General features: G+C 50.3%; 8 protein-coding genes across 8 annotated transcripts; 7 read left to right on the plus strand and 1 right to left on the minus strand.

Moving 5' to 3' along the window:
- Positions 1-686: 686 nt before the first annotated feature.
- AA0111_g1344 (hypothetical protein) lies at positions 687-2,564 on the plus strand (the record flags this gene model as incomplete). Its single annotated transcript, XM_028646993.1, has 1 exon — positions 687-2,564. One exon carries the CDS (start codon positions 687-689, stop codon positions 2,562-2,564), a length of 1,878 nt encoding a protein of 625 aa, XP_028511598.1.
- A 350-nt stretch (positions 2,565-2,914) lies between these two features.
- Positions 2,915-3,637, plus strand: AA0111_g1345 (hypothetical protein; the record flags this gene model as incomplete). The annotated part of the gene is made up of 1 exon (XM_028646994.1): positions 2,915-3,637. The coding sequence occupies one exon, from the start codon at positions 2,915-2,917 to the stop codon at positions 3,635-3,637; it is 723 nt and encodes a 240-aa protein (XP_028511599.1).
- A 238-nt stretch (positions 3,638-3,875) lies between these two features.
- Positions 3,876-4,322, plus strand: AA0111_g1346 (hypothetical protein; the record flags this gene model as incomplete). The annotated part of the gene is made up of 1 exon (XM_028646995.1): positions 3,876-4,322. The coding sequence occupies one exon, from the start codon at positions 3,876-3,878 to the stop codon at positions 4,320-4,322; it is 447 nt and encodes a 148-aa protein (XP_028511596.1).
- A 372-nt stretch (positions 4,323-4,694) lies between these two features.
- Positions 4,695-5,048, plus strand: AA0111_g1347 (hypothetical protein; the record flags this gene model as incomplete). The annotated part of the gene is made up of 1 exon (XM_028646996.1): positions 4,695-5,048. The coding sequence occupies one exon, from the start codon at positions 4,695-4,697 to the stop codon at positions 5,046-5,048; it is 354 nt and encodes a 117-aa protein (XP_028511597.1).
- Positions 5,049-5,760: 712 nt separating this feature from the next.
- AA0111_g1348 (hypothetical protein) lies at positions 5,761-7,428 on the minus strand (the record flags this gene model as incomplete). Its single annotated transcript, XM_028646997.1, has 1 exon — positions 5,761-7,428. The coding sequence occupies one exon, from the start codon at positions 7,426-7,428 to the stop codon at positions 5,761-5,763; it is 1,668 nt and encodes a 555-aa protein (XP_028511308.1).
- A 961-nt stretch (positions 7,429-8,389) lies between these two features.
- Positions 8,390-9,624, plus strand: AA0111_g1349 (hypothetical protein; the record flags this gene model as incomplete). Its single annotated transcript, XM_028646998.1, has 3 exons — positions 8,390-8,929; positions 8,977-9,062; positions 9,111-9,624. The coding sequence occupies 3 exons, from the start codon at positions 8,390-8,392 to the stop codon at positions 9,622-9,624; spliced, it is 1,140 nt and encodes a 379-aa protein (XP_028511309.1).
- Positions 9,625-10,063: 439 nt separating this feature from the next.
- AA0111_g1350 (hypothetical protein) lies at positions 10,064-10,709 on the plus strand (the record flags this gene model as incomplete). The annotated part of the gene is made up of 2 exons (XM_028647000.1): positions 10,064-10,123; positions 10,224-10,709. The coding sequence occupies 2 exons, from the start codon at positions 10,064-10,066 to the stop codon at positions 10,707-10,709; spliced, it is 546 nt and encodes a 181-aa protein (XP_028511489.1).
- A 1,245-nt stretch (positions 10,710-11,954) lies between these two features.
- On the plus strand, positions 11,955-12,573 carry AA0111_g1351 (hypothetical protein; the record flags this gene model as incomplete). Its single annotated transcript, XM_028647001.1, has 2 exons — positions 11,955-12,263; positions 12,322-12,573. 2 exons carry the CDS (start codon positions 11,955-11,957, stop codon positions 12,571-12,573), a joined length of 561 nt encoding a protein of 186 aa, XP_028511488.1.
- Between the last annotated feature and the right edge of the window lie 3 nt (positions 12,574-12,576).

The raw sequence follows: 12,576 nt of genomic DNA on the forward strand, positions 1-12,576 counted from the left end.
TTCGCTTACTGGACAGATGGCGATGCTGTCCCGTTACCAAGGTACCTATCTTGCGATGCGCCAGATGAACCGTTCGCCGCGTTTTGATCGCGCACCAGATCTCGCTGCACCTAGCAACTCTCCAACTACGAGATTGCCGATGAAGTACTGTTCGTACTATCTAGAAGGATTATGCTGATCGAGCGCATCCGGTAGTTGACAATGCTTCCAAGTCATCTCTCAATGCTCTTCTCCCACATCAAGAAGGCGCATTATCTGCCAACCCGACAAGACCAACACATGAACTCAGCAAGGAGATGCCATACTCATCCAGTCCAATATTTGCACAATATCGATAATTGACACATGTATGCTTTCATGCAGGAGAAGTTATGCTCAAACGTACCTCATCAGGCCTTTTCACAGTGGGTCTCAAGTCTCAGGCATGAATCTCGCCGCACCTGATACAACAACTGTCAACACTTTCTTGGGGCACGGTAGGCTACCAAGCCGAACATTCAACCACCGTCTAAGATGTTCAAATCGCGAATCCATCGATTTTGCATTCTATCACTCGTTCATCCACCTTGAAGGTTTTCTTTCGTAACCGCTGGCCGGTCCCTTTTCACTCGTTTAATTTTGTAATGGTTCGACAATTCACTTTTCTACCTAGCGATCGAAGGCCGACTGGAAATGATGGCCGAACGATGCGACATAGCCACTGGGGACGCTACAATACCTTCTACGGACTTTCGTTTACGACAACCCTCTCGACAGTGCTTTTGCTTTCACAACTCAACGAATGGCGTGTAACTGGAGAGCTCTTCACTTTGGCAAACAGATTCCCTGGTTCCGCAGCGCTTGTTGTACAGCTTCTCGCCGCTTTCTTCGGACTTTTACATCTTGCGGTCATCTGCAAACTCATGAACTATGCACTTCGACTACGTCTTGCCAACGTGAGCGTGTCCCTGGACGTGTTGCGTACATGGGTGGATATGAGCATCATGAGAGTGGACTGGGACTTGCCCCTACGCTTCTTCTTTCCATCCGTCCTTGTCGTGCTACTCAGTCTTGTACCTGCAGCGCTTTGGGCTGGTTCAATGACACCATCGGTATCGCGTACCGTAGGCAGCGGCATGCTTCTTATACCCAGTTATGAAGACGTCTCGATGATCAAGGAATACCCGATGATGATTGGCAGCTCAGGACCGTCAATGCGTTCACAAAAAGGCTTCTTCACCTATTCAGTTGGTCAACAACAAAGCAGTCAGCTTCTTGCATCTGCAGCTCAAGCCTCTTCCTTTGGTATGGATTCGCATGTCCACCGCAAGCTCGACAACACACGTTTCAGCTACCGGGGCCGTTCATATGGTGTCGGTGCAGCTGTCGGATTGAAAGACCAAGCAATCACCTCGAACAGCCAGATTGCAGGATATATCTATGAGGAGGCGGGCTATGTGGCAAACGTCACCTGCGCATACAACGCAACTTCCAACTTTACTCTTTCCGGACCAGTCAACGAATGGATATACGCAGCGTCTGGTAATCTCCCGGATAGTGAGGAAGGTCCAGAGTACTCAAATTACATCGGCCACGACGGCAAAGCCATTGTAGCAATGGGTGTGGCATATAGTGATCGTTCGCCTCGTCGCTATCTCTCTATCGCAGCTGGCGAAGCGTATTCCTTTCTCAACACCACGCAATGCGAATTCGACTTTACGCCTACACTGTTCAATATTACCGTCGATGTTGGGAACCTCAGCATCACAGTGAAGCCTATACGGACAATACCCGACTTCAATCCTCAGCGCAACATCACGCGAACTGTTGTACGGCAGTACGAGCTCATGTCCAATGATATGACAAATCTATACGTCTCTCTTCTTGGCGAAGCGTTCAACTCCAGCATCGCAGCATACAAGATGTCACGCGCGTCTGCCACCAACCAAACAATCGACGCAATTCCCCAAGAAGAAGCAACACTTGCCGGTCTCACAAACAGCATGGTCGCCATGGCCGACGACATGTTAGTGGCATACGCATCTGCGCAACTAATGGTCGGACGTATGTTCACACAGCAGCCAGCAAAGGTCTACGTTTACGCCCTGCAATTTGGTCAACCGAGTTACATCTACGCCATCTTCTCTCTCAACCTTGTCATCATTATCGCAGTTGTGTGCGAAGCTTTTCGCACGACAGGCTGGTCTAATCTGGGCCGCTTCAATTACCTCGATCCTCGCGATCTGATCATTGCTGCATCACGGGGTGGGGGCGATATCGCAGCTGCAGCCGACGATATCATGGAGCGGAGAGAAGGGAAGAGGATGAGGCATATTTGGTTATTGAGCGATCCTGATGAGGGGAACGGGTCTCTCATTGTTAATCTGAGAGGAGATCAGAATGGACATGTTAAGATCGAAGTGGGGGCTGGGCAGTGTGAGAAGGATGTAGAGAGGGACGTCGATAGCGAATATCCGGCGGACGAGAAGACAATGTATACGGAGCCAGGGGTTGCGGCGGAGAGAGGGCCGCTGACGCCTAAGACGCCGATGAAGATGAAGGTTGGCATTTTTGGGTCCAAGTAGAAAGAGACATGGATCGAAGACATTGGATCTCGCTAGGCTCGATCTGCGGTGCATACGGTGCGCATTGAACACTTTATCAAAGAACTGAATTAATTACAAGTATTGAGACTAGACATTTTGACACATGATGAGGTCGTGAATCCGAGAAGTCTCACATGACTGATACTGAAACGAGACTTTAGGAACATGGTCATCAACTCTAGATCATCGCAAAAGGATATAACGGCACCCTCGGCTTCATCTTAGCTCGATAGACAGGCACACTACACACAGCGCCTCAACGACGATAAACAAACTACATTTTTACCAGCATATCAGTCATTCAAAAACAAAAAGCTCACTCGTCAGCAATGCTGCCGTTCACCCCCCGCGAACCAATACCATCGGGAGACGATATCACAAGAGCCGATGTCAACGTTCTTGAAAAGATCAACGAGTTCTATCACAGCGCCCAAAACGATCCCGAATACAAGCCGGAAAACTTCGATTGTTGGCTCGACTGTTTGGATCTGTACCAACGCCAGAAGGCGCGACACTACCTTACAGAGCTGCGGCAACACATCCAGTCGCTTGTAGGCCCCTTTCCTAACAACGTTAACTCTGCGCATCGGGAGCTAGAGCGAGCTGGAAAACGTTTGTGCGAGGAGCTCGACGACCTAGATGAGCAAAAACCACAGGAACTAACATGCGAACAAACCCGGGAGGCACAAATCGGTCCGAGGCAACCAGCTCAGGAATCTCAAGCTTCGATCAACTCGACACCGAATGATGATGGAGGCAGACAACCGGTAGGGGTGGCGGTCATGGACATGGACTCGGACATGGACACCTCAGATGACATGGAGGAGGCAGCCGATGAAACAGCGGAAGATGCCTCGGAGGCCATGCAGGAAGCCACGGAAGAGGTGGCTGAGGTAGTAGCACATGTAGTCGAGGCTACAGTAGAGCTGGCAGCGGGAGCGGAACTCGTAACATTCTTGGCTTTGGTCACCTCAGTGATGGTCTTACCTCCCATTGAGTTACTACGTGCGCTAATGATCGCCGTTGCGTTTCTATGCTGCTTCTCGAAGTAACGACAGTTTTCTGTTTGCTGTAGACTTTTTTTCCAGCTTGTTATAGATTCCGAACGTTGCTTTCAGGGTTGTTCTAGACTTGCTTTCACCGCGTTGGCGTTCTTTCTTGTCCCTCCAAACATACAAACTGTACAAATCAGATATATAGACCTTCCTCATCGCTAGTCAACTACTCAATCATCTCACACAGAAAATCTTCTACTTAAATCCCAACGTTCACAGTATTACGATACCTACCATGCCTACCAACGTTTCCGACAACACCCTAGTCACTGACGCCGCTCTTCCGATCAACCCCTCCAGTGCCCCAGAATCCCAGATGGCTTACAAAGAACGCTGCAAGGAGCTGAAGAGAATTATTTACCGTAAGAAGAAGAACATCGACGCAAAACATCGTGACTTCGATAAGCTCCAGGACAGGATCGTAACCGCGGAGAAGGTCAAGCCCGTCGACTCAGCAACCACAGACAAATTGACAAAAGAGCTAGTTGAGCTTCATGCGAACATCGAAGGCATGCTCGGTATACACAACTTCTTCGTTAAGGAGTACCAGACACTTATCGCTGAAAAGAGTGAGAGTGTGAAGGCAAACTTATTCAACGAGATGGGAGCAGTGATAAGCGAGGCTGAGGGTGTGTACTCTGATGATGGAGACAGCCAGGATGAGAATGATCAGGCGGTGTAAACAAGGGTTGTGCTTCCTGACATGTAATGGGAGATGGAGGTGTGCCCTGGGAGCCTACATAGTGGCCTACATTGCTGAAGTATCTTTGAAGCGAATTTACAACAATAGCTTGATAGGTACAACAGAAACGAACCAAGCTTCTTTGTACACTTGGTCAGTGAGGTCACAATTGAAATGATATCTAGACTTTGTGGTTTGACGTAGACTTGCTTTCGAGGTGTTCACAAGATTTTTGTGGTCACAAGTATAGAGGATAGACAAACGATGCGTGATAGATATGTAGACCATCCAGTATCGATTGTTCATTCACTTATCTAGTACGAACACACTACCACTGAGTATCTAGTGTGCCCAAGGTTTTTCGCATTCAGCATGTCTAACAACCCCTCCGACAACAACGATCCACTCGGTAGGTCCTTAACTCTAGGCAATCCTGGCGACACTCCAGAACCCCGTATGATCTACAACGGACGTCGTGTGGTCGTCGAAGCCTACATTGAAAACCTGAAGAACAAAATCCCAGAAATAAAGAGCACCCTTATCGCGCTGAACGACACAATCTCACAGATGGCGAGTGACCCCACCGTTCCGCCAGTAGTCGTTGCGCGCTTGAGAATCGGAGTTTCTCGGCATTTTGAACGCACCGTAACTCAGCAGGATATGCTCAGAAACCTCGAGGAGCAGTATAAGGAACTCGTGGATGAAGAAAACGAGGAGGTGAAGTAGAGGCTTCTGGTTGAGATGAGAGATTTTTTGCTACGAGCACAGGCATACAATCTTTGAATGTTAGTCATCACGATGAGGAAGCAACTTAGTCCTAAGCGGAGACCATCGTGCGTAAATTCTAGTGCTTGATAGCTGAAGCAGTAAAGGTAGCAAATCTTTCAGCAGTCCGCCTACATTCTGTGTTTAGTATCAGGGCAGCGCTAGTATGTGGCGTTCCAAAGCGTATAGTCACTTGACAAAGATGCCCTTCCTTTGTAGATCGCAAGTCAAAGGAGCGCACACCCTGACAGATGCACCAGACACGAGCCTCAACGGTCGGATAACCTAGCGGATACCTTAAAATTCAACGTCCTGGGTATAGCCTAAAACAACAAATATGTTCGTAAAAGTCCAACGATCGCGACAAGAAGATGAAGAGATTGAGAAGCTGTTGAATTGCAGACGGTAAACTATGCGAGTGCTAGGGATGTAATGTAGACGAAAACCTGTGCGCGTACTGGGGATATGAATCGAAAACAACAACCTAATCTGAACAAGAACATGGATCGCATAAACCGAGGAGAATACACGCCGCCTTCTTTTCTGAAACGTAACAGGGCGGACGGCCGCATAGATAGTCCCAATCAGAATCATCGTAGTAGTAGTAACCGTCGTCGTCGTTATCATCATCCAAGTCGTGATCCTTCGCGTCGCCACGTATGCTGAGTGACTTCTAGTACTTGCCATTGTAGAATCCTGACCACAGGGCGCACTCAACGTGGCTGGTCATGAAGAAGACATCTTTAGCGAACTTGGCCCTTGTAGCGGAGGCCAGAGTTGACTGGATTAAGTCGCACTTCTCGGGGTAGAGGTCGCAAAGATCAGCCATACAGACTCCGTAGCTGCCATTGCTATCCTGGATGACCTGGACTTGTTCGCACTCGTCATTCACTCCCTCAGTGACCCAATCCTCATAACGTTCTCCAAATGACGTGAGAGCGGATATGAGGACGTCTCTTACACCATCGCAGTACCTGAGAAGCGGGGGACTGCAAATGGAGTACAAGCAGATCTTTCGAGATCCGGGCTCGATAAGACGGGGCTGGAGGTTGCTGAGTGGAGACAGAACATCCTGACCTGTACCCATGGGGGTGGAGCAGATGCAGGTGTCGTTCAAGTGTCTGCAGAAGTCACAGCCAGGCTCGCACTCGCAGTCACTCCGAGTGACTTTTGGAGCATCGATATCAGGATACATCGTCTTCAGCTCCTGTGTAATCTCCTCACACGGGAAGCCCATCAATAGCGTTACATACTGAGGGTCGCAGATCTTCGGGAATATTATGCGAGTGTGAGACTCTAGCGTCGCTTCGTCGCAAGCTCCAATTCCAGGATGATATTTCCGGACCATGTCACATAGTGCTGGCTTTGTTGTGTTTTGTGGTATGATAGTGTCTGGAGTAGACCGAGGAATTGCGGCGGCGCGGCGTCTTGCTGGATAGACAATCCTAGAAAGACACGGGCTGAGTACCAGTAGCTTCTCGCATTCTGGGCAGTCGGTTTGAACGGCATAGGGCGGAGTGAACAAATGCAGACTAGAAGTGGAAGACTTTGTGGAAGCGACTTTGGTTGACGAGTGGACTTTGGTGGACGAAGTGTGGGCTTTTGTTGACAGCGCAGAAGATGCGAAAGAATCATCAGTAGGTGTTGCGACTGAGGATTTCGCAGGAGGCTCAGAAGCAGGCGTAGCGGTATATTCACCGGTCAACGCTATCGTGTAGGTAAACTTGAGTGCTGAGCCGTCCCTCTCTTCGCAGCAATCAGTGTCCGAATCCGAATCGGTGTCTGCAGCAACTTGAAGGCCGCCTTCTTGAACTTCAGGAAGGACATGGTGGTAGTCGTAACACGCCTTAACTTGTTCCAGAGATGTTGGGTCTTTCTCCGGCGTTGATCGTGGTGAGGTATCGCACAAGACTAGCTCGACGTCATCGGTAGCAGTGCACTGATGGGTCTGGACATTCGCGGAGCCGTACTGAGTAGTGCAGCTGTGGAAAGCGAGGTTGTCTTTGAATGCATCTCCTCGAACTTGGGACAGGTCGACCCAGATCTTGTTATCATCGTTGCCGTCGACAGCGTAAGCAAAGTCGATCTCATCGGCGGACTTGAGGATACCATCTGACTTGGTTGAGATCTTAATAGCGACGCCGGGGTTAACGGTAGAACCATGACGCCATGGCTCTTGATATTGACCACCAGGTTTGATGGGGACGTTGTCGGTATGGGATGAGCTGAGGACTTGAGGTACAGACCAGACGTAGACGTTGTAGGGACAGTGGTTAGTGACAATAGCCCTAGCCTGAGCCAAGGCTACGAAGGTGAGGACGGGAAGGGCGGATCCAAGCATGATGTTCGAGAAGTGAAGCGTAAGAGTTGATCTGTGTTGGTGGCAGTAGAAAGTACTTTTCGACTGGGTTGGAGAAGAAAGGTGGGCTTGGGGGTGGGAAATGGGCTTTTGTAGACAGTGGAGAGGAAATGAAGTTGTTTTCATGACTGATGCCGGCAGCCATGAAGATGCTCGCTGCTGCCGCAGGGTGGAGCGTCTTGGGTAGGAGCATCGCAGGCGTTGGAAGGCAGTACCAAGGCACTACTCTATGTTTGGGCCCATTCAGACTACCGGACTCTTTTGAAAACTTCAATGATAATGTCGAAGTGACATTTAGGGATAACGCAGCTGTGGGAAGTAGTTTATGGATGTTGGCGGCGTGGAATGTTGTTCATCAGGACCCGGTGTGCTTTCCCTCATAACTAGAAGCGCAGTTGCTATATTTCAGGACGTCTTTCCTGAGAAAGCAGCGCATTTCGAGTACCATGGCATCTATGTTCAACATGACGTACAAATATGACTTAGAAGAGAGAGAGAGACAGCTGAAGTCACCCATGAAACGGTCAATTTGGTCATTGGTGACTGCTGACTACCAACGCGCGGCGGGCATACCTACCTTATCTTGAGGAGGATCCGAGAAGCAGCTGTCCCTTGATCTAATGATGGACGCTGTGATGCAGCTACAAAGGTTGACGCGAACTGACGCGTATGGCGATGGCAGGTGCTTAGTAAGCCCCACTTCGACCCAGCATGAAGCACTCCGGCTAGCGTCCTGGAGACCTGAGGCGCGAATGAAACACTGCAAACCTCAGCACCAGCGAGTTTACAATAAGAAGATGATGGCCCCGTGTACTTGTCGCGCAAGTTGCGCCTTCTTACATATTTCATTTTTCGTTCCTGGGTAGCATCATTGTGGTAGTCTGTAAAGCGTCCAATTCGCGTCCAAGCCTCGAATACGCGCCGTCGCGCCCCACCATCCGCCATGATCCAGCAAACCTCCTGTATCGACATGCCAGCCATGTCTTCCGCAATAAAAGAAGTACCCGTTCAACTGCCAAAGAGCTTCGACCGACCCGACGAGCCATGGCACCATTACCTCAATATCGACATGATATGGTATGTCCTCGGATACACGCTCTTCCATCCGTTCGTATCATGGGTTGTGGTACTGTGTCTGCGAGCGCAATACACACCCTATGAGAATATCGAGATGCGCGTTGCAATGGCCTGGGCCATGCTCATGACGGTCAACGGCATCTTCGGGCTCATCAGCGACCGGATTGCATGGGGATCACCGCGTGAGGTAGACCTAGAAGAAGAGGTTATCGTTATAACGGGCGGTGTTGACGGCCTTGGTGGACTGCTTGCGGAGACGTATGGCATGCGCAACGCGAACATTGCCGTCTTGGATATGAAAGAAGTCGACGAGGATGAAGCAGAGAACAAGGGAGTGGTGTACTACAAGTGCGACGTCAGCGATGCGAAGCAAGTGGAAGCTGCAGCAGCCAAGATTGTCGAAGATGTGAGTGGTAATTTTCACGTGTAATCGCACTCTACTAACAACCGCAGCTCGGCGCTCCTACCATCTTGATCAATAATGCTGGCATCGTACAGACCAAGTCAATCCTCGACTCAACCGCTGAAGATGTGGAACGGTACGTGTGTCCTGCAATGGCTCTTGATCTTTTCTGACATTCTCCCAGTACGTTTCGCGTAAACACACTGGCACACTTTACGACCCTCCGCACCTTCGTCCCGTACATGCTGAAAGAAGGCCGCGGCACTATCGTAACCGTCTCGTCTGTCCTTGGCCATCTCGGTGCAGCCAACCTATCCGCGTACACGGCCTCCAAAGCAGCACTTCTCGCACTGCATCACTCGCTTCGCGCAGAACTTGCACAAAACCCTGACGCAAAGGATATCAAGACAATTCTAGTACAACCCGGTCAAATGGGTACAACGATGTTTGCAGGCCTCAAGACTCCAAGCAACTTCCTGGCACCGGTTGTTACGCCAGCCGACATTGGCAAAGATATTATACGGTTGATTGAAAGGGGTGAGAGCGGGGAGATCGCGCTTCCTCTATACTCAAAATACATTCAGATCCTTGGGGTATTGCCTGTAGGCGTACAGCATCTTGTGCGGAAGTGGAGCGGAATGGACAAAGCGGTGGGCAAAATGAAGGAGTCGCGGCAGGGTCCGACCGAGAAGAGGTGATCGGCCTACGTAAAGTCACTCCTTAATGCCTACAGAAGCAGACGCACTCAAATATTGTACAATATACGCTGTAACGACCATGCAACACTTGACATTATGCAGCTCGGAATTCCTTGGTGTTTCGAACGTCCTACCGCACCTCCTGCAGCGTCTGACTGCTACGGCCCGGTTTTGGATAGCACGATTGACTATACTAGCACACAGGGAATAGTCAATTTGGTATTCGCATGTGAACGACGGTTCGCGGGGACCACTAGCGCCGTAGGGCTGATATTAGCGAGCGCTCGCACATCTCGCCGTATTGATTTCGCGGCGACGACGACATCATCAACACAACATAAAAATGTAAGACGACGTCCAGCGCTATGTAGTGCAAAGACGAAATACATGCGACCGAGGCTAATTGACTGCCAGACTTTCTAAACCTCAATCCAACGCAATGGCCGACCAGAAAGCATCCAAGTACTACGCTGCCGAGGAGGAGGCGCAAATGAAGAAGGTATGCGCAATCACAGCGAGGAATTCAAAACTACGGAGAAGACGCGTAAAGATGGAATGTGGAGTTACCGCGAACGCTGAACTAACAAGTCAATTCACAGGCGCGCAAGACGGCACACCCCACCAAATACCGCGAGTCGCTCACCCCCGGCACCGTCCTCATCCTCCTTTCTGGTCGATTCCGTGGCAAGCGCGTCGTGCTTCTGCGCCAGCTCGAACAGGGCGTTCTCCTCATCACCGGCCCCTTCAAGTCTAACGGTGTGCCTCTCCGTCGTGTCAACCACCGCTACGTCATCGCTACTTCCACCGTTGTCGACATCGCTGGTCTCGACGAGGAGGTTGTCGCACGCGTAAGCAAAGACGAGTACTGGGCACGCGAGAAGAAGGACGGCAAGGGCGAAGACGACTTCTTCAAGGACGGCGAGACACCCACAAAGAAGGAGACCGACCCCCAGCGGATAGAAGACCAGAAGAAGGTGGACAAGGCGCTCATGGCCAACATCAAGAGGACTCCCGACCTTGAGTCTTACCTCGGCGCCAGCTTCAGCCTGAGGAGCAACGAGAAGCCCCACGAGATGGTCTTCTAGGTGTCTACACGAGAACGGGACGAGAACGAGACGAAAACTTGCGGCAACGATCCAACCGGGAACGACGGTTCGGACGAGGATGAGCACCCGGACGCTACGAGCGATACGGTACGATTTCATATGTAGATGAGATACCCATGAACCAATTCACAGCACCAACTCTATCCTGCTCGCATCTGCTATACGAACACCTGCAATATTCATGGCCAATTGTTTCTTGTTGTTATCTCCTTGCATGAATATCGCGATCGGTATGAATTGTCGATTTGCTGGCGTGTGCTTCGATACTGACTTCCTGTAGCCCGGACTTTGTGAGAAACCGCGACGTAAGCCAGTATCGAGTCGTTGATCATTTCTCTTATGTGCTCGAGTGCTGACAGACTATCGAGATGATGTTCTTGTCTCGCGGTAGCACCTACCCTGTAGAAAGACACGATGGCGTCGTGGTAGAACGTGTATATGGTCGAAGCTCCCTTCATTTGTACTTTCCAGCACGGGTGAAGAAAGCATCGTGAGCAATACGTCACTATTGCTGAGAATTTCGATATTAGCCCTGCGTGGCTGCTGGTCCGCTTCATCTCATCTGGGTACCACTCCAAGCATTGGTCTCCTGCCTCGAGGTCACCACTGCCATATAGCATCGGTTCTTCGGCATTCCGGTGGAATCGTTCCACGTGGTAAACATACGAGCATGCGAACCGATGATGATAACGCCATGTAGATGACCTCACACCTTTGCCATTGCAGCCACACTCACCTTAACACCTACGCTCTATCTCGCCCTTGCTCACGCATCCTCTCTCTGCAAAAGACTCCGGAATGGCCGGCGATGTGAAGAGGACGCCACTCCAGGAACTAGTCCAGGACACTAAGAGTCAGAACGATCCTAGCCTTGAAACGCACCACGATACCACAGCATGGACCCATACTCTGCGGCAGTTGGAGTACCAAGAACACGTCCTCATTGGAGATAATCTGGGTGCCCGTAAATAGCAGAATATCATCCGGCAGGCTATTCTGGGCCCCAAAAACTCTATCGAGGTCTTTTCGCATTTCCTGAACCTTCGTACGAGCCAACTTGTGCAGACGGATAGCAAGTGGCTTTCCAAAGTTGCTGAAATTGACGCAATCAAAGATGTAGCAGCTCGAGGCTGGACACAGTCTGTAGCATTTCTCTTTCACTTCCCGATCAAGGACTCGCAAGATTCCACAGCCAGCTTTGACGACAAGCAACTTTTCAGCAAGATGACTGCAATTTTTGAATTCGTTCATCTAGACAATACCCCCGCAAAGTCCACAACGCTTCGACGCAATGCAATCGCAGCAAGCGACGAATTGACAAGAGAAGTCAGAACGGTCTGTGATGATATGAAAGCGTCGTCTCCTGTGCAACGCTTTGACTTCCGCAGACAGCAACACGAGAAGCGTGACCCTCTGCCAGATCATGGAGCGAGGGTTATCCAGCGGCTCTTTGATAATGGGGCAAAGGTCAAAGAGGTCGTTTCTTTGTTGGTGATCCTCGCTGTCGATCTCGTCGTACTCAGCACCTTTGCTGTAAGTGTTTCGACCATGCTCGGGTCTAGTTCCTCCTAATGGTGTTTAATTCTGTCAGATAATCGATCTCTTCCTTTCCGAACCCTACCACTCCACACACTGGCCAGACATCCAGAAGCTAGCTAAAGACACAACACCAGCAAACTCTGAAGTACTACGCGCATACGTTCTCGAAGCTCTCCGTCTTATTACACCTGCGACCGGCTTCCTCCGCATTCCAAACACATTTCTCACCACCAGTGATTGGCGCCACACGGAGGGTATCTCGAAGGGTGACGACCTCATCCTAGACATAGCAACTGCATCCTGAGAC

This window comes from Alternaria arborescens (assembly GCF_004154835.1).
Source record: "Alternaria arborescens strain FERA 675 chromosome Unknown contig_2, whole genome shotgun sequence".
In the NCBI taxonomy this organism is placed as follows: domain Eukaryota; kingdom Fungi; phylum Ascomycota; class Dothideomycetes; order Pleosporales; family Pleosporaceae; genus Alternaria; species Alternaria arborescens.